This window comes from Triticum urartu, chromosome 6A (genome assembly GCF_056163025.1).
Source record: "Triticum urartu cultivar PI428250 chromosome 6A, HENAU_Tu73, whole genome shotgun sequence".
In the NCBI taxonomy this organism is placed as follows: Eukaryota; Viridiplantae; Streptophyta; class Magnoliopsida; order Poales; family Poaceae; genus Triticum; species Triticum urartu.
Window position 1 is genome coordinate 480628467 of NC_141878.1, and position 25844 is coordinate 480654310.

Sequence of the window (25844 nt, forward strand, 5' to 3'; positions counted from 1 at the left end):
CGAGAGCTCTAGCTTTTTGGTAGCTCTTCCTCTTGTTCCTCGCGCTTGGTGTCATCGCCGTCTTGTCTAATGCTCCTAGCTGTTTCATGGCCTTCCTCTTGGTTCCTGGTCATGCATAGCACATACGTTTGAGGTAGTAGCCATGTATCACATGTGGAAAGTGATGGTTCGGAGAGGAGCGAGTTCACCTTGTGTCCAATGGCGTATGGTCGAGGTCTCATCGTATGTCCTCTTGGGGCTTGGGGAGTAGTCGTAGTGTACATGGGGATGATCGTAGGATGCTCCGCATCAGATAACAAATTCTATATAAGCATCCATTCATCACTTGCTTACGGGTTTGAAACCTTGTAAACACAAATCTCAACACAAGAACATTCCCTCCAGAGAACATGATTAGGTTTTTTTACTTCATCATAATAAGGGGCCTGAACTTGTATACTTCATTGTGCCCCCCGCCCCCCCTCCCCATGTGTCTTGCTTGATCAGGCCTCGTTTCTTTCCCTCTCTTATTGTTAGAATTCACACCACGACAACGCTTGCGATGAAGATGTGGCAATTTTCTTTTTTAGGGTGCTGCCCAAGACTACGTGGACGAGAGGACACAACCGAGTCAGCGAGCTAATCTCAACCGTAGACGGTGCGCGATCTGATAGTGCGGAAGACCACCGATAGAGACTTCCACCGATCGACCGACGCTTAGCGTTGGAAAAAAACCCGAACAACTTTGAACCTGAAGCGACTTTGAGTTAGTAGTCAGTCGCCAGTGAGTCAGTCCACCGCGGCCGACACGCCCACTCCAACCCCCACACCCACCGATTCCCTTCTACCTCCCGTGTCACACACTAAACCAAACCACCGATCATTTCCACCCGACGCTTCCACCGCCCGAATCCAGCCAGCCAGCCAGCCAGGCGAAGCTGCGAGGATGTACCGAGATCCCAATCCCTTCGACGAGGGCGCCGACGACAGCGCCTTCTCCGTAATCCCCCATTTCTCCCCCTCTAGCTTAGCATGGCCTGCTAGATAGATCTCGGGCGGGATCTCCCCGCCGAGCTCCGGCGTTTGAATTTTAGCGTGTTCTGACGAGCTCTGCATCTGGTGGTTCGTGCGCAGAATGGGGGAGGACGCGGTGGTGCCGCTGGTGGTGGTGGCGGCAAGTCGCAGTTCCAGTTTCGCCCGACGGAGCCCGTCGGATTCGGCGCCGGTGGCAACGGGGACGCCGCCGTCGACATCCCCCTTGACAACATGAACGTAAGAGGGGATCTCCCGTTTGCTGCTGCCGAGGGAGTGACTGAGCGTGCTCTCTGCTCTACGCTAATATGGTTGCTTTGCAGGGTTCGAATGGCAAGCAAAGTGAGCTCTCGCAGTGGCAGGCAGATCTCAAGAGGCGAGAGGCGGTAAGCTTCTTATGCTGCTGCTGTCTTGGATTCATACTGTTGATTTGATACATTACTATGATATTAAATTGTTGCCATTTTTTCTCTCCTGTTCGTTGTTCTCAATTTTGAATTTCTTTTGTGGGTGAAGGACATAAAGAGGAGGGAGGAAGCTCTCAAGAGTGGTACGCTTCTACATGCATTGGGTCTACATCAGTGGATAAATTATGCCTCATGAAACTGTGAATTGAATCTTGTGTTATCATGTAGCTGGGGTGCCCATGGAGGACAAGAACTGGCCGCCATTCTTCCCAATCATCCACCACGACATTGCCAATGAAATACCAGCCAACGCGCAGCGGTTGCAGTATCTTGCTTTTGCTAGCTGGCTCGGTAACTACGCACACACTCATGAGATACCAGTTTTAAGAGGCATCATTGTATGTACTTACTGACGATATTTGGGGTTGCAATAATCTACAGGCATCGTGCTTTGCCTCGTTTGGAATTTCATTGCTGTCACAGTCTGTTGGATCAGAGGGGGGGGTGAGCTAAGTACCTTCTTCTAGTTAGTTTTCATGTTCTAAGTACACCTGCCTGTACACCTGCACATATGTATTGCAGTTTGGGTACCAACGAGTGCTAGTCTTATTGTGCTATTATGTCTTGTAATGCAGCAGACCACTAAATCTTTGGATTTTCTTATGCTTGCAGACTCTAAACTGTTTTTCCTGGCTACTATCTACGGTATGCTTGGAGTACCTTTGTCCTACTTGATGTGGTATAGGCCTCTGTACCGTGCAATGAGGTATGCATCTAATAGTCAATGCTTTCTGGCTTCCTGTTATGTGTGTGATCTGCACCAGTTCATGCCATACTTCTGATTCAATTTTGTATCAGCCTAACATGCATAACATTCCTAATTAACAACAAAAGGAAATTTCTACTAGATGTTTGACTTAACTGAATTCCAATCTCTGCAATGTACTTCTCCTAGCACTAGTAGTGGCTTTATGTTTAATATTCGGTCAACTTGCTGAACAGAACTGACAGCGCATTCAGCTTTGGGTGGTTTTTCCTTTGTTACATGGTAAGGTCTTGATGAACTTGTGGTTTCTGCTTTCTTCATCTGATATGCTATTTATGTTAGCAACCTGATTGAATTATGTTTTCTTTGTTTTGTTGTAGCTCCACATTGGCTTTTGTATAATTGCTGCCATTGCTCCGCCGATCGTATTTCGTGGGAAGTCATTAACGTAAGATAACTTACCACACTATGTATTGCTTCAAACAATTACTGCCTAGAGTTTTAATACGATAGATAGCCACTGTACAGTGTCTCAATGCGTGAGGCTGTTGATTTTTTTATGTGGCTCTAAACAAAGTATGCTTTATCTGTCATCAGGGGTATACTGGCTGCAATCGATACCTTCTCTGATCATGCATTAGTTGGGGTGAGTTGTTTAGATGCTATTCATCCTTCTGCAGCTCATATACTTCCTATATGGAATGAACAGCTGGACAAGTTTCTATTTCTATAAAGTATATCGATACAATTTTGTATGTTCAGTGTATATAACATTTAAGGCCAACGATCTTTCTTTCAGATACTTTACTTTGTTGGATTTGCCTTGTTTTCACTGGAGACAGTTGTGAGCATTTGGGTTCTTCAGGTCTGTGACTAATCTGCTATCTCCCTCTGCCCCTTGCCTCCTATTCTGCCTTTATTACGTTCCTCGTTCTTTGGTTTCGCACAACCCTCGCTCATCTTTGGGTACTATATCTAAATGGATAAGGAAGTAAATAGGTATTCATTTACTTGGATCACACAGTTTGAATTAGTAATTGGAGATGCTAGTAACTTATCTAAAACTAGAAGTACTCTGTATGTTATTTGTTTAATTACTCCTGCCCTCTAGCTATCTATAAGTATAACTCTATACATAAATTTCAACAACAGTGATCTCTTAAAATTAGGATAATATGGAATCCATCCAGTTGTGATACTAGTGTTTACTGCTGGAAGAAAGTTATATTAACCATCAGTCAAGCACAGTTTTTCAGTAAACTTACCTTTGTTTTTCTATGTTCATCGGTCTTCCTTATATTTGTTTCAACAGAAAAATATGTGTAATGTATAATTTAATTTACAAGTAAAGCAAATCCAGGAAGGTTGAGCGAGCATGTCACATTTTATGAATATTATTTTTCCTTTATGCTGTCACCTATGCATATAGAACTATTGTGTTTGCCAAGTTCCTTACAGCGCAAAATACCAGCAGCTTGGCACTTACTTGATCTTGCTCTAATTTTGGTGCATGCAGAGAGTATACATGTATTTCAGAGGGCACAAGTGAAGCGGGCAACGGAAGAAAATACAGAAGTCCACCGGTGTCATCGGAGCGTGCTGCGGTTCTGTGCATACATATGAGTACATGCCATTCTTTGTATGTTATGGTAGTTATGGGAATAATTTGCCTCAGAAATTCAGAAGTTTGTTTATTTGTTGCAAGAGAGTAGAAGTGTAACAAACGTTGTATTAGTGTTATCTCTTGAACTGTCTGTTGTTTAAAACCTTGGATCTTACCTATATAAACTGCATGTTGTTTGAAGCCTAGCATTTTTGTTTGCTAGTTTGTTTGCATATTTGATTCGTCTGCTGGTAAGCTGCTTTCTTCTGCGAGGGCCATGGTAGGTGGAACCTAAAGACAGCAAAACCATATGAGGTTCTCATCTGTGCCTTGTGAAGTGATGTCGAAGGAATCTTCTAGCCTTCATTGCAGATTCCAATTCTTATAAAGAAAAACGCAAGACTTGACATCCTTACATTTTTTTTGAACCATGATGTCCTTCTAGCCTTCGCTGAATCCTACCATGTACTATGAAATGAAACTGAGAATGTATAACAGAAGTTTGGTTGCGCTTGCGCCATAACAAGAAGTTTTAAAAAATCACTTCATGGACAGAAAATATTGCATGTGGTTGGACTTCATAGATTTTATTTTCTAAAACTCTACAAAGTACTCATACGAATCAAATAAGATGCATGACAAAAGGTCCTAAGGAATGGACTCCTCCAAAGTTTAACGTAATTCCTTTAATCAAAGAACAGGTCCTTGATCTTCTCGTTTCCAGAGATTTACGCTTGTTACGTTGCTTGATTCTGTACTAATATACAGTGGAAAATGATATAGATTCTGGTAATCCACAACGGTGCCCAGGGTCAGATGCTTTGAATGAACAGTAAATTCAGGAAAAATAGCAAAAAGTAATAATTAAAATTCTGTTTTTTTTCATCCATTCTTTTTTATGGTGTTGTCATCCATCCTAGGAGCGTGCAATTTTTTTTTGCTAAAATGACATTTGAGGAGCTCGTGCAAAAAAACAAAATCAGGTTTAAACAATGCAGTTTTTCAAGTTTCTTCGAGGGTCAATTTTTGCTTCTTTTTTTCCATGACTTCCTCGAATATCCTAACACAATGAAAATTCGCACGTGCCTTGCGCACTCCAGCATCTTGAATGTAAAAAAAAAATCTAATTTCTTTTTGCTATTTTTCACAAATTCATTGTTCATGTGCTGGTGTAGATGAGCCTAGGCTCAGAATAGCCGCTCCCGATTCCTTCGTCTTACTCTGCCCATGGCTGTGTCTCTATTCTCCTCTGATCAACGATGAGTTATGATTCTGTAACGAGTCAAAAGGAATTCTACTTGGAGGGTGCATGTGAAAACTGTGTCTTCAATTTAATGCGTATATGCTATGGAATGTCTCGTACGGCCACTGGCCATCCAATGACTTGGGGATGCTGACATGGCACATACCTGTGGCCACACGCTGACACATGGACCGCCTTTGAAAAAAGATAAACGTACATATGGTTACAGCTTGGTGAAGTAGGCATCAGCCATATCCTCTCCAACTCTCGGCGATCAATTTCCAACCTCCATTACCTCATCTGCATCCAGCCATCCTTGCGCTGCCACGTGGCAGAACCATATCTAGATCCATGGAACCACCACCAAGCTTTCCTCCAAGCGTCTCTGGCCATCATAATTCAAGCACCAACTGGTTAGGACAGACAAAACAGGCACAAGTATACCGCAGGACATTATATCGTAAATGGCGTATACGGAATTTCAAATGCTCTCCGCTCGTGTATTTGGCAGCGAACAGACAAGCAACAGACAGATTAATTTTCAGCAAAGATCACTAGTAAGTTGATTAACTAACCGATACAGGTTTTAAAAAAAAAATCACCGGGAAGTGGGCATGATCACAGAAAGGAATCACAAGCTTTTCGTAGTAAGAAAGCTCAGCGTCCAGGGAAAGAATACAGGCAAAACACGATTGTTTCATTTTCAGATCACTATAAGCTGGCCCTGATATCACCAGAATTCCAGAAAAGAAAAAGAGAAAAAAGGGGAAATAGGGACACCACATCATCACCATCTCATTTCCCTCCTTATGTTTTCTTAGCTCTTATCTCCACAGTTCTTTCATCAAGCTCTCTCTTCTCCCCAAGTCTCAGTTACAACTTACAAGGCTTGAAGGGGAGAAGAGCAGCTCCAAGAGGTCGGGCAGCAAACATGGCATTCTGCAGCCCACACAGCACCACATCCCTGAGCTCCCCATGCACCACCATCCCAAACTCTGGCTTCAGGCAGAACCAAGTCATCCTCTTCACGACCAGAAGCAGCAGGAGGAGTAACACGAGGCATGGGGCAAGGACCTTCCAGGTCTCATGCGCAGTTGAGCAGCCAATAGTGATTGGCCTGGCAGCAGACTCGGGATGTGGGAAATCCACCTTCATGCGCCGGCTCACAAGCGTGTTTGGAGGTGCTGCAGAGCCACCCAAGGGCGGCAACCCGGACTCCAACACGCTCATCAGCGACACGACGACGGTCATATGCCTTGATGACTACCATTCCTTGGACAGAACCGGGAGGAAGGAGAAAGGTGTGACCGCCCTGGACCCCAAGGCAAACGACTTTGATCTCATGTATGAGCAGGTGAAGGCAATCAAGGAAGGCAAGGCTATTGAGAAGCCAATCTACAACCACGTCACTGGCCTCCTCGACCCGGCGGAGCTCATCCAGCCCCCCAAGATCTTCGTCATCGAGGGTTTGCATCCAATGTGAGTTCACATTCTACTCCCATGCTTCTCCTGTCTGTTTCAGTATTTGGTGTCTGTTTTTTCTTTCTTTCTTCCTCATATTCCAGTAGCTGTTGGGTAAGTGGTCATCATAAAACCTTTTGAATCACAGCAGCAACTTCTGTTAAGTTTCCACAAAATATTCGATTCCCTGATGCTTAACAGTTAGCAGTATTTCCCTGACTAAAATAAACATGATCATTTTGCAAGCTGTAACAAACAGAAATTTTTAAACCAGGTACGATGAACGTGTGAGAGAGCTCCTTGATTTCAGCATCTACTTAGACATCAGCAATGAGGTTAAGTTCGCATGGAAAATTCAGGTGAGCTGAACAGCAAGGTTTAGATGTTTCAATGGATTTTGTTGCTGTTATCTAACTTTAAAAAAACAATCACTGGCACTTTTGCAGAGAGACATGGCAGAGCGTGGGCACAGTCTTGAAAGCATCAAGGCTAGCATCGAAGCCAGGAAACCTGATTTTGATGCCTTTATTGGTACTGCCTTTTTACCAACTAATCACAGCAAGTGTTTTCCATAAACCAAAAATAATAAAAGATGGTATGTAACCTGACCACTTGGTATGACAGATCCGCAGAAGCAATACGCTGATGCTGTGATTGAAGTTCTGCCAACCCAGCTGATTCCTGATGACAACGAAGGAAAGGTGCTGAGAGTTAAATTGATCATGAAAGAAGGCATTAAGTTCTTCAACCCGGTTTACCTCTTCGATGAAGGATCAACCATCAACTGGATCCCTTGTGGAAGAAAGCTTACATGCTCTTATCCTGGCATCAAATTTTCCTATGGCCCAGACACTTACTTTGGCCAAGAGGTACTCATCTTGGCTTATTTACCCTTTTGTGTCAAACGAGTAATGCTAACTGCTGTTACTTGGAAATAAATCAAAAGAAACCTAGCAAGTAGTCCAAAGTAGGACAAAGTAAGAGAGCTCCAAAACCATTCTTAGACTAGAGATCGACTATTCACTGAGTAGAACAATTCTAGCTGTCAAACAGGTCCTGCCTCAGACAATGCTGTACAATCTTAGTGTTTGCTTGTTTATTTCAGGTATCGGTGCTGGAGATGGATGGGCAATTTGACAGACTAGATGAACTCATCTATGTTGAGAGCCACCTAAGCAACCTCTCAACCAAGTTCTACGGGGAGGTGACACAGCAAATGCTAAAGCATGCAGACTTCCCAGGCAGCAACAATGGAACAGGTCTCTTCCAGACCATTGTAGGACTGAAGATTAGAGATCTCTATGAACAGATCATCGCTGAGAGGGCCGGCGTTCCTGCTGAAGCAGCAAAAGTTTGATGAGCCCCAAATTCAAGTTCACGAATCATTTCATCACCAACTCAATGAGAATGAGCATCCTCGCATTTCTTGTACCTAGTTTGAATATATTACAGCTAGAAGACGGTAGAAAGTTCACTGCAGAACTCATGAAAACCTGCATTTTGAACTTCTCGAAAATCCTCTCCATGATGAGGGTCTCTTATGTCTCTTCTTAACAAATTTCGATGTACATCTTCTCCCATGTTTCAATGCAGAAAATACATGTGCTTGCTAGAATCAAAAGCGGCTGCTTTTATCTAGTGTGTCCTTTTTTTTGGCTGTTACTGCTGATCACGACTAACATTCATAAAAGGCCATTTAAGAAATTTGAAAAAATGGAGGTGGATTTGTAGACAGAATTGTGAAAAATTATGAGAACATGTGGACTATTCGGTACATTGTTCTAGCAAATCACCCTGTGTGTGGAACTGTATATCTGACGCTGATAACACAGTAGTCGTTAATCATCCACTAACAAACGTATCATCCATGATAACAGAAATGGTTATGAAATTAAGGCATAGCAATCATGTCATTATTATGGAAAAGGCACATTGTGCTACTTTCAAGAAAGAATTCATAAACCCTACTGTGTGGAACTGCTGATGTGAAACTGAGAATAATTAGAAGTAGAGGATCATTAATCAATGTGTAATGACTAATGACAAGATAATGGTTAAGAACCTAAGCTATGTCAGTTATGATCTTATAAAAGGTACATGCTGCTACTCACTTTCTCAGCCAAAATTCATCGAAATAGACTTTCAGTCAAGTATATATAACTAACAAAAAACCATGAAGGGAGCTTCAGAACAGAAAATGGCCAGCTTCATGTAACTAGTAACTAGATTAAAGAGCAGTTTTCGATGCAAACCATATAAATTTTAGCGGTACAGTACAACAATTGGCAAGCTAAGGTAAATTTTCATCATATGATGCTCAGTGTGTAAGTGCGAGAAGTTACAGGCCACACAGTCTTAAGAGAGATGCACATAGATATCTCCAAACAACAGGAGAGCACAAGCACAAATATTCACATCAAATAGCATGATTAATCCGTACAATGCGAGCATTTCCATATGAGATGCTACAAAGTAACAATAGGCTCAGTATTGACATTACAATAAGCAACTGAATGTAGACATCTGTTCCAGGTAGAAACAGTGACTTATTTTGCTACGATCATCAAAAGAAAAGACGTGGATGAACCGATATCGGTGATGCCAATGGTCGGCACGCCATCGTCTCCCTCGAGTTCAGTCCAAGCCCTTCAACGTTGGGTGATGCCTCCCACCCTGGTGGTAGTGGCCTCCTCCAGGCACGGGAGTTGGGCACGCCAACATAAACTCGGTTCTCCTCCACTCCGCAGTTCCCCACGTCCACACAAGCCACCGTGCTCCTCCCGGCAATGTCCACGAACAAGGTGTAAGCCCCAATGTTGTCCACTTCCTCCCATATCATGCGCGCCCAATCAAGCGCATACACACCGATCTTGTTCACCCTGGGCGCACGGAACACCAGGGGGGCCAAGTTTGCTTCAAACATGAAGAGCACCAGCAGCAGCCGATCCCCGGCAGCAACCAAATGCGGCCCGAATTGCAATCTGTCGAATCTGGTGGCGTCCGGAAGGCCGGTGGTTGGCAGCAGTCGGGCTGCCTGGTTCGAAGGGGCGCCACCAAGGTGGAACTCCAGTATCTGCGCGCGGTCGGTCAGACCGAGGACGCGCCCGCGGAATTCGATGACGGTCGTGACGATGGAGGCGGCGCGGGGGAGGGCGTGCTTGGTCCAGTCGGGGCGGGCGTTGTTGTTGTTGGGGCTTGGATGCTCGGGGAAGGGGAGCGAGAAGAAGGCGTGCATGGAGTGGAAGAGCAGGAGGTGGGAGGGCGTGAGCGCTGCGTAGTGATAGGGGAAGTGCGGGGAAGGGAGCTGGAGCGCGCGGCGCTCGGCGCCGGTGAGGGCGTCGACGAGGTGTAGGCTGTTGAAGGAGCCCCGGCGGAGGAGGATTAGGTGCCCGCGTGAGGCGGAGAGGAGCGTGGCGCCCTCCGCCGGGGCGGGGATGGGGTACGAGAGGGATTGGGGGACGACGAGCGGGGAGAAGGGCACCAGTCGGAAGTCGGGGCAGAGGAGGAGGAGCGGCGGGATGCGGGGGCGGATGAGATCGGCGGCGGAGGCGCGGAGCAGGTGTCGCCAGGGGCGGCACGTCCCCGCGAAGGCGTAGAGCGAGCGGATGCAGGGAAGGAGGCGGCGGAGCACCTCCGCCAGCGGCAGCTCCGGCAGGTCGGCCCAGTCGCGGTACGGGTCCGGGCTCGGCGCGGCTGGCGGCATCGGAAGTGTGGGGCGGTCGGCGGCGGGGGATGGGCAAGTTCGAGTGTTTCGCGGCGGCGGCGGGGGCAGCATGGTTGGTAGGATCCGCCGTGCCGGTGAGCATCAACCAGACCTTAGGCCAACTCTAACCGATCCACTAAAATTTAGTGGAGTAAAAGGCTTTTAGTGGAGTATACTAAGTTTTGGCTGGACCTAGTTGATTCCTTAAATATAACAAAGTAAATTTTTGTTTTTCTAAACCTTGCAATTCTAGTATAAATTGCAACTAAACATAAATTTGAATGTTCAACCAAATTACGAATATAGTTTACAAACAGAATTTAAACACGCCGAATGGTTCAAATGTAGCAAATAGCATTTCATAGAACAATTAGGACTCGCTTAGACGTTGCCAATGATGGTCAACAAGATCTTGTTGGAGTTGGGTATGAACTTGACGGTTCTCGATCTTGCGATACTCCTCAAAGAATGTCAAAATCATGTTTGTATCATACTCTGACTCAACCAATATCGAAAATTCCCAGGCATCTCTCTCTTTCGTCTTCAATGATCATGTGATGAAATATGATGAACAAGTCATGATTTGTCATAGAACATGTAGCGACCCAATCTCAGACGGTCAAGTCTTTGTGTTCAGTGTCATCCCTGGATCGGTAATGCTGACACACACAATACTCGAAGGATTTGTAACAGAGTAGCAATCACACACTTATTACATCGAATGTCTCAAAGGATAACTTATTACAATAAATATGGCTTAAGGCCATCTAAAAATGATAACAGTGGAAGGCTTGGAAGAAAAAGTGAGTCCATCAACTCTAACGACATAGCTGAGTGCATGATAAACGACCTACGACATCTTACTCCTCGTCTAAAAAGTCTGCAACATGATACGTTGCAGCCCGAAAACGGGTCAGCACATGGAATATACTGGCAAAATAACACAGCAGAGCAATGAATAGGTAAAGGCTATCACTACATGCATATTTGGCTGGTGGAGGCTCTATGGTTATAATGTTTTGCGAAAAGCCAATTTTTCCCTACAACAAAGGAATATATTTTATTTAACTATCATGGTAGTTGAAACATCGAGAATGGTAACCCCATCTCAATCCCAATTAAAAGTAATTATCAACCCAACAAATTAATTTAGAGTGATGAGATCCATATGATAATCCAAGAACCAGATACTCAAGTTGTCCATGACCGGGGACACGGCTAATCATGATTAGTTCGTACACTCTGCAGAGGTTTGCACACTTTTCCCCACAAGACTCGATCTTCTCCGTTGGATTTCTCGCACTACATGGTGTTTGAGAAACAGATGACCGAGACATAGTTTTTCAGAAGCATTAACTCTAACCCCGGGTAGACAGTACCAACCTACATCCCCTACATCTGCTAGCCTACCACTGGAAGAGGTCATGCAACTTACTCCACTATGCTAGAGCCCATAATAGCTTGTGGCTGCACACGAAAGTTTCTAGCATGAATAATCTTATGATCCTTTTGAGCCTGGGTGGCGGACCATAGGAGGATCACACGGTGTAACCCCAGGATCTCCTAGGAAAACACTGGTATAACCCCAGGTGCCCTAAACCAACAATCCACCCAGATGTATATTCAAGTTGCCACCTTAAGTTGAACCATTAATTAACAAACTCACATCTGTCATGGATACTCTCAAACTCAAACCACGTCTACGAGCATAGCATAGCGATATAAGCATAACGTAGAAGTAACTCCCAAGGGTTTGATAAAGAAACAGGTAATAGGTTATACCTCATCAACTACTTCCCAATACCCACATGTTAATCACATCCTAATCATGCAGTGTTTGAGGATTGCAACTAATGCATAAAAACTGGGTATGAAAGAGTATGATCAATGTGTTACTTGTCTTGTTGACGATCCGCAAAACCTAGTGACTCGTAGTAGCACGTTTCACACTCCGGGTATTCTGTCGCAAACAAACAATAGCATACATAAGCAATCAAGCAAAGATGCATGGGGAAAACTCAAATAAGAAGATCTAACCCTAAAGTTCAACTCAAGAACTCCTGTTTGCAAAAAGAATCAAAATCAAACGGAGCAATGAAACTCAAACTGCGAAAGAAACAAGATCCGATTACTAATCTGGACTAAAGTCAAATTCTACAGTACCAAAATCTTGTTCAAGTTGGTTAAACAGAACGAGGGCTTCGAGACGAAGAACTAGGCGCTTGTTTCACCTGATTTGGATAAACGAGCGAAAAGATATACTAGATCGAAGATTAGGGCAGAAATCGCAATCGAAAATAATCACGAAAAACCCTGGAAAAAGAAAAACTGACGAACAGGCTAACGAACGAACGTTCGCTGTCTGCGGCTAACGGATGAACGGAGTTCGTTAAAATGAACGTACGGACGAACGTTCGTTAAATAAATAAACCGACGGAAAACCGATCTAATAAATTAAACCAGAAACTAAAAAAACCGGATCTAGATCTAGGGTTTACCGAAATAAACCGACAAAAAAACGACGGCGGCGGCTAACTCCGGCGAATGGCGGGCGGCTCCGGCGGCTTGCGCGGCGACGACCCGGCGGCACGCTAGGGCGGCGGCGGCGCTAGGGTTCGGGAGGCGTGGGCGGGCTGGCGGCTCGGGATGGGATGCGAGCGGCGGCTCGGGCGCCTTATAAAGGGGGCCGACCTGGGGAGTCCGGGCCGGTTATGGCCTGTAGGTTGGTTTGACTTTTTTTTAAATAAGTCCTGACGCGGAAAACAAACGAAGGAAATACTAAACGGACTCCAAAAATCCTAAAATAAATTTTCACGGTCCTCTAATAATATTGCAGACAAAGTGAACATTTATTTGGGACTCTAATGCAATTTTTGAAAAATGCATATTTTTCCTAATTCAAATAAATCGCAATAAAATCCAAATAAAATCTATTATTTAATTTTAGTATTTTTCATCCAATATTTCATTTATTTTGGAGAAGTCATATTATCTCCTCTCATATATTTTAATATGAAATATTTTCGGAGAGAAAAAATATTAAAACCAAATGATCCTTGCCTCAATATTCGATAAAATTCAAATATGAAAACGATGAAATCCCCAACTCTCTCTGTGGGTCCATGAGTTGCTTAAAATTTCGATGATCGCAACACGACAATGCAATAAAAATATGATATGCATGTATGACCTATGTATAACATTCCAAATTGAAAATTTGGGATGTTACAAACCTACCCCCTTAAGATGAATCTCGTCCTTGAGATTCGGGTTGGCTAGAAAATAGGTATGGGTGGTCCTTGCGTAGATCATCATCTCTTTCTCAGGTGGCTTCCTCCTCGGTATGGTGGCTCCACTGAACTTTGCAAAACTTGATAACCTTGCTGCGAGTAACTCGGCTAGCAAACTCGAGAGTCTTGATAGGTTTCTCCTCATATGTCAAATCACTATCCAACTGAATTGCTTCCAGGGGCACTGTATCTCTCAGAGGAATATCGTCCATCTCTGCATGGCACTTCTTCAACTGGGAAACGTGAAACACATCATGAACTCCTGACAGTCCTTCGAGTAACTCCAACTTGTAGGCAACCTCTCCCATGCATTCCAAAACACGGTACGGTCCTACAAATCTCGGGCCTAACTTTCCCTTGACTCCAAAACGTTTAACTCCTCGCATGGGTGACATTCGCAGATATGCTCTGTCTCCGGTTTCATAGGCTACCTCCTTGCGTTTCGAGTCTGCGTAACTCTTCTGTCGGGACTGAGCTACCTTAAGTCTATCTCGAATCAGCTTAACCTTCTCTTCAGACTCCTTAATCAAATCTGGTCCAAACAACTGGCGGTCTCCAACTTCATCCCACATCAACGGTGTCCTGCACCTCTGTCCATACAGGGCTTCGAACGGTGCCATCTTCAAACTGGCCTGGTAGCTGTTGTTGTATGAGAACTCCGCGTAGGGCAGGTTGTCATCCCAACTAGATCCATAATCTAGTGCACAAGCTCTCAACATGTCCTCCAGAATCTGATTGACTCTCTCACTCTGTCCATCTGTCTGCAGATGAAAAGCTGTATTGAACTCTAGCCTGGTACCCAAAGTCTGGTGCAACTGATGCCAAAACTTTGAGGTAAACTGTGTTCCTCTATCTGATACGATGGTCCTCGGAACTCCATGCAGACATACGATCCTGGTCGTTTATATCTTGGCCAACTTCGCACTTGTATAGGTGGTCTTCGCTGGGATAAAGTGAGCCACTTTAGTCAAACGATCCACTACTACCCAGATAGAATCATATCCCGATCGGGTCCTGGGTAATCCAGTGATAAAATCCATGCCAAGTTTGTCCCACTTCTATTCGGGTATCAGCATAGGCTGCAGTAGTCCTGCTGGCTTCTGATGTTCTGCCTTCACTCTCTGACATACATCACATACGGCTACATACTCGGCAATATCCTTCTTCATCCAGGTCCACCAGAAACGCTCCTTCAAATCCAAACACATCTTGGTGTTTCCGGGGTGTATCGAGTATGGCGAGTCATGGGCTTCCTGAAGTATCAACTTCCTGATCTCTGCATTGTTGGGCACATAAACACGGTCCTCAAACCACAAAGTGTCGTGCTCGTCCTAAAAAAACCTTTGGCTTTTCCTTCACCCATCTTCTCCTTTATTTCAGCAATTTCTTTGTCATCTTTCTGAGCTTCTCTGATCTTTTCCAACAATGTTGACTGAACCTCCAATGCTGCAATGAAACCTCTAGGGACTATCTCCAAACGTAGCTCCCTGAGACCTTCTGCTAACTCCCTTGGCAGTCCTCCTGTTACTACGGTATTGGCATAACCCTTTCGACTCAAGGCGTCTTCTACGACATTGGCCTTGCCTGGGTGATAGTGCAACTTCATATCATAATCCTTTATGAGTTCCAACCATCTCCTTTGCCTGAGGTTCAGCTCCTTCTAGGTAAAAATGTACTTCAAACTCTTGTGATTCGTGTACACATCACAACGGTTTCCAATAAGAAAATGTCTCCAGGTCTTGAGCGCATGCACTACGTCTGCTAACTCCAAATCATGCGTAGCATAATTTAACTCATGTGGTCGAAGTTGTTGTGAAGCATATGAAACAACTCTTCTGTCTTGCATAAGTACTCCTCCAAGTCCTAAGCGTGAGGCGTCACAATACACTTGGAAATCCTTGCGTATATCTGGCAGAATCAGCACTGGGGCTGTAGTCAAACGTTTCTTCAACTCCTGGAAACTTGCTTCACATTCCTCTGTCCAATGGAACTTGGTATCCTTCTTCAACAATGCCGTCATAGGCTTCGCAATCTTGGAGAAATTCTCAATAAATCTCCGATAGTATCCCGCGAGTCCAAGAAAACTGCGGATCTCTCCAACTGAGGTGGGTGCCAACCACTCGGTGACTGACTGAACTTTTGTAGGATCCACTACTATACCTTATCCTGATATAACATGTCCAAGAAATCCAACTTCCTTCAACCAGAACTCACATTTGCCAAACTTGGCATATAACTGATGTTCCCTGAGCTTCTCGAGAACTAAACGCAAATGTCCCTTGTGTTCCTCTTCATTCTTCAAATATACCAAGATATCATCAATGAACACCACGACAAACTTATCCAAGAACTCCATGAACACCTTGTTCATCATACTCATGAAGTAGGCAGGGGCGTTAGTCAGTCCAAATGACATAACCGTATACTCATATAACCCATACCTTGTGGTGAATGTTGTTTTTGGTATATCCTTTTCTCAAATCTTCAGCTGGTGATATCCTAATCACAAATCGATCTTCGAAAACACTTTAGCTCCTTGCAGCTGGTCAAACAAATCATTGATCATCGGCAGCGGGTACTTGTTCTTGATTGTCACTTCATTCAATGCGCGACAATCAACAACCATTCTCAGTGATCCATCTTTCTTCTCAACCAAGAGCACCGGTGCTCCCCATGGTGATGAACTTCGTCGGATGTAACCTTTCTCCAACAACTCCTTAATCTGCTTCTTGATCTCTTCCAGATCATTTGCGGGCATCTGGTACGGTCTCTTCAATATTGGTCCGGTGCCTGACAACAGCTCTATCAAAAACTTAATATCTCGATCTGGCGGCATGCCTGGTAACTCCTATGGAAATACATCAGGGTAATCCTTCACTACCGGCACTTCCTCCTGAACAACTCCTGAGAGAGAATTTACTTGAGTCCTCCTAGGCACATGCCTAGATACATACTTGATCCTTTTTCCCTCCGGGGTGGTGAGTAGAATTGATCTGCTAGCACAGTCAATGTTTCCTACATACTTCGATAACCAATCCATTCCTAGTATCACATCCAATCCTTGTGACTCCAAAATTACTAGGTCTGAGGGGAAAACATGGCTACCAATGGTTAAGGGTATCCGATCGCACCATCAGCTGGCCATATACTCTACCCCAGGTGAGCTCACTAGCAAGGGTGTCCTAAGGGCTAAGGTGAGTAACTTAAACTTGTCCACAAATCCCCTTGAAATGTATGAATGCGATGCACCAGTATAAAAAAGAACGAGAGCGGTAAATGAGTTAACCAAAAACTTACCGATAACCGCATCTGGCTGCTCTTCAACCTCCTCCACGTTCACGTGATTCACTTGTCCCCTGTTGAAAGGGTTGGGCTTCTTCCCAGCGCTTCCATTGCCATTTCCGTTCTTCAACTCCGGACAATCATTGGCGTAGTTCCCAGTCTTCCCGCACTTGAAACAGGTAACGTGACTTTGATCCTTCTTGGCTGGTGTGGCTGGGTTAGAGCGGTTCTGGTTACTGCCTGCTCCATTCCCGTTTCCATTCTTGGGGCCGCAATGGTTGTGCGAACTACCTCCATTGTGAGTGTGGCCTCCATGGTTATGGGTCAATCCTCCCGAGTTCGGGGTGAAACGAGGCTTCTGCTGAGCTCTCGAATTGTACTTTCCTTGTCCATACTTCCTCTTGCGACTCTCAATCTGCTGCTGCATCCCTTCAATCATAAGAGCATTGTCTACCAGCTCCTGGTAGTTGTTAAATGTTTCCACCATCAACTGCATGCTCATCTAATCATTAAGCCCTTCCATAAACTTCTCTTGCTTCGTGGCATCTGTGGCCACATCATCAGGGGCATAACGAGATAGATTACTAAACTCATCTACGTACTGAGCCACAGTACGATGTCCCTGGCGCAAGTTGCAAAACTCACGCTTCTTCATGCTCATAGCTCCAGTTGAGACATGGGCTGTGCGGAAAGCTTGCTGAAACTGCTCCAAGTAACATTGGCTATGGGAAAAGTGGCTGTGTAATTCTCCCACCATGCGACTGCTGGTCCATCCAATTGGTGTGCGGCAAAACGCACCTTCTCAGCATTTGTGCAACCAGCAGTGGTTAGCTCCCTTCCAATCCTACGTAGCCAATCGTCCGCAACTATGGGCTCGGTGCTACTGGAAAACACCGGTGGCTGAAGCCTCAGAAAACGGGCTAAGTTGTCAACTGGAGCTGGTGGCGGTGGGTCATTGTTATTGTTGTTGTTGTTGCCCTGATTCTGAACTAGTAACTGCATCAGTGTATTCTGCTGCTGGATCAACTGGGTGAGCTCCGGTGGGAAAACAAAACCGGGGTCATGTCTCGGAGGCATCTGATGGGTTTTAGAGGGGAGAGATTAGAATAGAATGAGATCTAAGGAGAAAGCACTACCCATATGCACATAAGACAAACACAATCATATCATATCACTCAATCAATCATGCAAGGGCATACAATCGACCTAACTATCGTTACAGTGCTTGGACTATTCTATATACATGGGGAAATACTACTAATCATATGGTGGTCTACTAGAAATTTTGATCGGCGGAAGACTCAATGATATCTGCTCCAGCTTCATCTTCATAATCATCATCACTATCGTCGGGGTCGGAGTCGATGTCGTCGATGATGATGTAGTCTTCAGAACAAATCTCCTTGGGTTCATCGTCTTCTCCTCCTGGAGCGGGGTCTCCCATGAAAACTCCTAGCTTCCTTGTCATGTCGTCATTCCTCTCCACAAGTATCATCATTTCCTCATCATATCCATCGTGTGTAGACTTAGGCTCCTCTTCTAGCTCTGATATCCTGGTCATCGCCTTCTTCAAATCTATCATGCTTGCACACATCTGGTTCTCCTGGCGACGAATAAGATGGTTTAACTCCTGGATGAATGCTGCAATGGACCTGTCCTTCCTGGTGCTGATCATCTCCCATTGCTCATCTCGGCGCCCACATATCTGGTAGATAGTGTCCTTAAGCTCCTTGTGGTAAACTTGGCGATGCGTCCTATGGTGATGTGGGCTGCCATGCTTTTGCCTAGACTCCAGGTTGGTGCGTCAAAGGAAAACTCTATGGGTTTAGTGACTGGTGTGAATGTCCTTCCTGGGATTTGAACTCGAATCAACCCTGGTAAAGTGGCAGTGTACATCCCGGTGAATCTTGGTATTTCGATGTTCAGGTACCTAGTGACTTCCTTCATATGTCGTCCAAACGAGGTGTCTTCATCCGGATTTGTAAACTTTTTCCTTGAGTCCGCCATCCTAAAGAGTAGAAAATGGAGAGGAGTCATAAATGAGTATAGAAGAGTGACATATGGGTCATCTTAGTGGCCGTGTCCTACATTCAGCGTGTGCTCTGATACCATCTTGTAGCGACCCGACCTCAGATGGTCAAGTCTTTGTGTTCAGTGTCATCCCTGGATCGGTAATGCTGACACACACAATACTCGAAGAATTTATAACAGAGTAGCAATCACACACTTATTACATCGAATGTCTCAAAAGAGAACTTATTACAATAAATATGGCTTAAGGCCATCTAAAAATGATAACAGCAGAAGGCTTGGAAGAAAAAGTGAGTCCATCAACTCCAACGACATAGCTGAGTGCATGATAAACGACCTACGACATCTTACTCCTCGTCTAAAAAGTCTGCAACATGATACGTTGCAGCCCGAAAACGGGTCAGCACATGGAATATACTGGCAAAATAACACAGCATAGCAATGAATAGGTAAAGGCTATCACTACATGCATATTTGGCTGGTGGAGGCTCTATGGTTATAATGTTTTGCGAAAAGCCAATTTTTCCCTACAACAAAGGAATATATTTTATTTAACTATCATGGTAGTTGAAACATCGAGAATGGTAACCCCATCTCAATCCCAATTAAAAGTAATTATCAACCCAACAAATTAATTTAGAGTGATGAGATCCATATGATAATCCAAGAACCAGATACTCAAGTTGTCCATGACCGGGGACACGGCTAATCATGATTAGTTCGTACACTCTGCAGAGGTTTGCACACTTTTCCCCACAAGACTCGATCTTCTCCGTTGGATTTCTCGCACTACATGGTGTTTGAGAAACAGATGACCGAGACATAGTTTTTCAGAAGCATTAACTCTAACCCCGGGTAGACAGTACCAACCTACATCCCCTACATCTGCTAGCCTACCACTGGAAGAGGTCATGCAACTTACTCCACTATGCTAGAGCCCATAATAGCTTGTGGCTGCACACGAAAGTTTCTAGCATGAATAATCTTATGATCCTTTTGAGCCTGGGTGGCAGACCATAGGAGGATCACACGGTGTAACCCCAGGATCTCCTAGGAAAACACTGGTATAACCCCAGGTGCCCTAAACCAACAATCCACCCAGATGTATATTCAAGTTGCCACCTTAAGTTGAACCATTAATTAACAAACTCACATCTGTCATGGATACTCTCAAACTCAAACCACGTCTACGAGCATAGCATAGCGATATAAGCATAACGTAGAAGTAACTCCCAAGGGTTTGATAAAGAAACAGGTAATAGGTTATACCTCATCAACTACTTCCCAATACCCACATGTTAATCACATCCTAATCATGCAGTGTTTGAGGATTGCAACTAATGCATAAAAACTGGGTATGAAAGAGTATGATCAATGTGTTACTTGCCTTGCTGACGATCCGCAAAACCTAGTGACTCGCAGTAGCACGCTTCACACTCCGGGTATTCTGTCGCAAACAAACAATAGCATACATAAGCAATCAATCAAAGATGCATGGGGAAAACTCAAATAAGAAGATCTAACCCTAAAGTTCAACTCAAGAACTCTGGTTTGTAAAAAGAATCAAATCAAACGAAGCAATGAAACTCAAACTACAAAAGAAACGAGATCCGATTACTAATCTGGACTAAAGTCAAATTTTACAATACCAAAATCTTGTTCAAGTTGGTTTAACAGAACAAGGGCTTCGAGACGAAGAACTAGGCGCTTGTTTCACCTGATTTGGATAAACGAGCGAAAAGATATACTAGATCGAAGATTAGGGCAGAAATCGCAATCGAAAATAATCGCGAAAAAACCTGGAAAAAGAAAAACTGACGAACAGGCTAACGAACGAACTTTCGCTATCTGCGACTAACGCATGAACGGCGTTCGTTAAAACGAACGTACGGACGAATGTCCGTTAAAGAAATAAACCGATCTAATAAATTAAACCGGAAACTAAAAAAACCGGATCTAGATCTAGGGTTTACCGAAATAAACCGACGAAAAAAACGGCGGCGGCTAACTCCGGCGAACGGCGGACGGCTCCGGCGGCTTGTGCGGCGGCGGCGACGCTAGGGTTCGGGAGGCGCGGGCGGGCTGGCGGCTCGGTCTGTGCTGCGGGGGGCGGCTCAGGCGCCTTATAAAGGGGGGGGGCTGGGGAGTCCGGGCCTGTTACGGCCCGTAGGTCGGTTTAACTTTTTTTTTTAAAAAAATAAGTCCTGACGCGGAAAACAAACGAAAGAAATAGTAAACGGACTCCAAAAATCCTGAAATAAATTTTCCCGGTCCTCTAATAATATTGTGGACAAAGTGAACATTTATTTGGGACTCTAGTGCAATTTTTAAAAATGCATGTTTTTCCTAATTCAAATAAATCGCAATAAAATCCAAATAAAATCTATTATTTGATTTTAGTATTTTTCCTCCAATATTTCATTTATTTTGGAGAAGTCATATTATCTCCTCTCATATATTTTTAATATGAAATATTTTCGGAGAGAAAAAATATTAAAACCAAATGATCCTTGCCTCAATATTTGATAAAATTCAAATATGAAAACGGTGAAATCCGCAACTCTCTCCGTGGGTCCTTGAGTTGCTTAGAATTTCGAGGATCGCAACACGAAAATGCAATAAAAATATGATATGCATTAATGACCTATGTATAACATTCCAAATTGAAAATTTGAGATGTTACAGAACCTTAGAGTTCCAGTACTCAGCAGGGCCACGAACAATTGCAAAGCGCTTTTGAAGCACACCGAAGGCTCTTTCCACATCTTCGCTTGCAGCTTTTTGACATTGGGTGAGTGTTTTTGTTACCTTTTGGACATGGAATTGTTTTGACCAAGGTGGCCCATGATGGATAGATGCCATCCGCGATATAGTAACCCATCGAGTAGTTGTGCCCGTTGACCGAGTAGTTGCAAGGGGGAGCTTCACCTTGTATAAGCCTGTACAACAGAGGTAGTCTCGATAGCACATTCAAGTCATTATGAGATTCAGGCAGACCAAAGAATGAATACCATATCCAAATATCCTTCGATGCAACTGCCTCAAGAATGATAGTTGGATTGTTGACTTGGTGTTTGTATTGACCCTTCCAACCCGTAGGACAATTCTTCCATCTCTAGTGCATACAGTCAAGTGATCCAAGCATCCTTGGCCATCCTCTTGCTTCACTCTCAGTCATCGTCTCTGGGTGTCTTCCTCGGTTGGTGCTCTCAAGTGCTCCGGGACAAAGACAACGATCATTGCTTTGGTGAACCTTCGAATAACCTCCAAGATTGTGTCTTCGCCAATGCGTACATAGTCATCAATTGCATCGACAGAACACCCATATGCCAAGACTCGAACTGCCGCAATGCATTTCATCAGAGGGCTTGCACTGATCTCTCCGGATGCATTTCTCCGGAGCTTGAACCACTCATCATATCTCTCAATGGATTTTACAATGGTAAAAAAAAGACTTGTGTGCATCCGAAAGCATCGACGAAAGTACTTCTCCGGATAGGTTGGATCTGGATCAAAGTAATCTTTCATGATCTTGGCATGACCCTCCGCTCTATCACGGTTGATGTGTATGCTACCAAATTGTGATCCTCTCCTCGGCCGCCAACCATCATCATTCAAAATCATGCATAAAACAGTGTCAAAGTCACCGTCGTCTTCTTCCTCCTCTTCGAATGACAACAAGTCCTCCAACACCATCTCCTTCAACATCTTCATCTACAATCCAAATGGTTCAGTTCAATCCAAACGACTCGGTTCAAAGAGAAACAAACAAAAAAATCAGCTAGGCAATTCTTCGAACACTTGGGGTGTGGTGGTGGTGCAAAAGCCGGCCGACGTGGTTTAGAACGAACTGGCGAGCAGCGGGTGATTGATAACCCACAAGTATAGGGGATCACAATAGTTTTCAAGGGTAGAGTATTCAACCCAAATTTATTAATTCGACACAAGAGGAGCCAAAGAATATCTGCAAGTATTAGCAGTTGAGTTGTCAATTCAACCATACCTGGAGAACTAAATATCTGCAGTAGAGTGATCAGTAGCACAGTAATATGATAGTTTGATAGCGGTAATAATGATAGCAATAGTAATGGTAACAGTAGCAATAGCAGTTTTGTAGCAATTGTAACATCATCAGTAGTAGTAACTTAGTAAAGATCAATATATGAAAAGCATATGCATTGGATCAGTGATGGATAATTGTGTTGGATGACATTCATCATATAACAGTCACAACCTAGAGCGACACAGAACTAGCTCCAATTCATCAATGTAATGTAGGCATGTATTCCGTATATAGTCATACGTGCTTATAATAAGACTTGTATGACATCTTTTGTCCTACCCTCCCGTGGCAACGGGGTCCATAAGGAAACTAAGGGATATTAAGGCCTCCTTTTAATAGAGAGCCGGAACAAAGCATTAACACATAGTGAATACATGAACTCCTCAAACTACGGTAATCACCGAAAAGAATACCAATTATTTTCACCTTGGGGTATGCGGATCATAACACGTAATAGGTGCGCATAACTTGCAAGATAGGATCAAGAACTCAAATATATTCATGAAGACATAAAGGGTTCAAATCTGAAATCATGGCACTTGGCCCTAGTGACAACCATTAAGCATACCAAAGTCATAGCAACATCAATATCAGAACATAGTGGATACTAGGGATCAAGCCCTAACAAATTGACTCGATTACATGATAAATCTCATCCAACCCCATCACTGTCCAGCAAGCCGACGAAGGAATTACTCACTCCCGGTGGTGAGCATCATGAAATTGGTGGTGAAGAAGGGTTGGTGATGCTGATGGCGACTAATCCCCCTCTCCGGAGCCCTGAACGGACTCCCGATCTGGCCTCCCAATGAAGAACAAGAGGTGGCGGCGGCTCCATATCATAAAATGTGATGAAACTTCTTCTCCTATTTTTCCGGCGGCACCGGTGGGAGGCGCACCAGCGAAGATGCAGCGGCGACACAGATGTGAGAGAGAGGCACAACGTTTTACTCTGCTGCCAATCGATGGAGTAAAAATTCGGAAATTTTTGGGACCGGAGTAAAAATATACTCCACTAACCGCGGATGGGGGATCGGCTAGGTGTAAGTTAGTGGAGTAAAATCGAAATTTTACTCCACTAACCGGCTATAGGGGATCGGTTAGAATATATCATGCCGACCTACAAAAAAACCGCAAGTTTATGATTTGGCAAGAAAAAAGCGTCCTGAATAGACACCGTAAACGCGTCTGACCCATGAATAATTTTCAAGGGTGGGGTAAATTGCCCCTTTCGACTCGCGAAAACCCAGCCCCCCCCACCCCGTCGGTGCTTTGTATCTCGTGAAACCTGTTGGCGAGAGGGACATTTCAACGCGCATTCCCCACCCCCATCATGCAGTCGCTCGACACCGTCGCCGCCCGCCCGCCACCTACGATTCCGGCCATTTTCTGCCGATGGAATCACATCGCTGGGCCGTACTAGACCTGGGTCCACCGCACTATTTCGTTGGCGCCTCGGATCCGCCGAGGTGAGCCGCCCCTGGGTCGCCATCACGCCGGATCGGCCGTAGCCGGTGAGCCCCATTTTCTGCCCCTTCTAGATTGACCGTAGTAGATAAATTTACATTCATGCAAGCTCGGGTGCGATTTTGCAGATGGATTTGAGACCTTGCAAGGAATTTTGCTCAAGGATTCGTCCTCGTCCAATGACTCGGACATAGAGTCAATGCTCGAGCGCCATCGGCAGCATATGGTGGTGGCGGTCCTAGCCGTGAAGGAGCGCGAGGATCGGAACAACAAGAGACGACAAGGATTGACCGCCGACCATCTTTGCATCCCTCGCAACCGCCATATCGGGAACACAATTTTGATGCAAGACTACTTCGCGGACAATCCTACCTATCCATCACACCTCTTCCGGAGAAGGTATCGAATGATCTGATCCCTCTTCGTCGAAATAGTGCAAGCTTGGGAGGCCAATTCTCGGGTTTTATTGAGCACCATTGGGAACACAATGTCGGTTTTTATTGAGCACCATTGGGAACACAATGTCGATAGCCGCCATCTCGGGAATACAATGTCGATAGCCGTGTGAAGCCAGCTAGAGACCCTGACCACATACAAGCATTCCTTCAGACATACCAGCAGATTGAAGATGCAAACACCCACTATCAGCTTTAGGAGGATCTCATTGGGCACCATTGGCAAAGGCATGGGCAGTAATACCGAACAATTTTACATTCATTTCATTCAATTCATGTGTGAATTGTATCATTGGATCATTGTTGAATTCGGGACAGTTCTTGTATTGAATTATTAGTTTAATTTGGTGATTTGAATAATTATTGTAATTTGGATTCATAATATTCTCATTTTTACCTTATATTGAATTCATAATTATGTGCAATATGTGAGATATGTGTCAAATTCAGAAAAAAAACACGTGTTTTGCGGGCTGCGGCCGAACAGACCCCGCATAGAGGAACTGTAAAACAGAATGTGTCAAATTCAGAAAAAACCACGTGTTTTGCGGGCTGCGGCCGAACAGACCCCGCATAGAGGAACTGTAAAACAGAAATATTCTTCTGTTTTACAGTTCCTCTATGCGGGGTCTGTTCGGCCACAGCCCGCGCCAGCCCGCAAAACATGTTTTTTCATGAACTATAAATGCACTATAAGGGTACACGATATAAGGGGTTTGCTAGAGATGCTCAGAAGATAGATGATCATGGTTGGTAGGATCCACCGTGCGAGTGCTTAGAGGATAGATGATGTAAAATACATCACCAAAAATTGGTTGGAGTAAAATTTACATCATCAAAAAGTGTTTTTACATATAAAAACAATCAACTCAAACAACGGTGACTTCAGCCTCATTCGTACTCTAGAGGATAAGAGTAATAATCGGGTCAGCCTACCACGGATGCAGACGTTCAATGACTGCATCGCCGACCTCGTTCTCCGGGAATTGGAGCAGATTGGTGCCAGGTTCACCTGGACCAATAAGCAGGCGAATCCGGCTCGGTAGGTGCTGGATCTCGTCT

General features: G+C 44.5%; 3 protein-coding genes across 3 annotated transcripts; 2 read left to right on the forward strand and 1 right to left on the reverse strand.

Annotated features, from left to right (window-relative positions):
• The first annotated feature begins 770 nt into the window (after nucleotides 1–770).
• LOC125514211 (secretory carrier-associated membrane protein 5) lies at nucleotides 771–3993 on the forward strand. The gene is made up of 12 exons (XM_048679496.1): nucleotides 771–979; nucleotides 1114–1251; nucleotides 1335–1397; nucleotides 1528–1561; nucleotides 1647–1769; nucleotides 1860–1922; nucleotides 2091–2184; nucleotides 2421–2466; nucleotides 2565–2632; nucleotides 2782–2830; nucleotides 2984–3049; nucleotides 3701–3993. Exons 1-12 carry the CDS (start codon nucleotides 926–928, stop codon nucleotides 3731–3733), a joined length of 831 nt encoding a protein of 276 aa, XP_048535453.1. The 5' UTR covers nucleotides 771–925; the 3' UTR covers nucleotides 3734–3993.
• A 1858-nt stretch (nucleotides 3994–5851) lies between these two features.
• PRK (phosphoribulokinase) lies at nucleotides 5852–8125 on the forward strand. Its single transcript, XM_048679497.2, has 5 exons — nucleotides 5852–6509; nucleotides 6766–6850; nucleotides 6938–7022; nucleotides 7116–7360; nucleotides 7597–8125. Exons 1-5 carry the CDS (start codon nucleotides 5962–5964, stop codon nucleotides 7846–7848), a joined length of 1215 nt encoding a protein of 404 aa, XP_048535454.1. The 5' UTR covers nucleotides 5852–5961; the 3' UTR covers nucleotides 7849–8125.
• A 766-nt stretch (nucleotides 8126–8891) lies between these two features.
• On the reverse strand, nucleotides 8892–10348 carry LOC125512378 (uncharacterized). The gene has a single exon (XM_048677469.2). It carries the CDS (start codon nucleotides 10264–10266, stop codon nucleotides 9055–9057), a length of 1212 nt encoding a protein of 403 aa, XP_048533426.1. The 5' UTR covers nucleotides 10267–10348; the 3' UTR covers nucleotides 8892–9054.
• Nucleotides 10349–25844: the final 15496 nt, after the last annotated feature.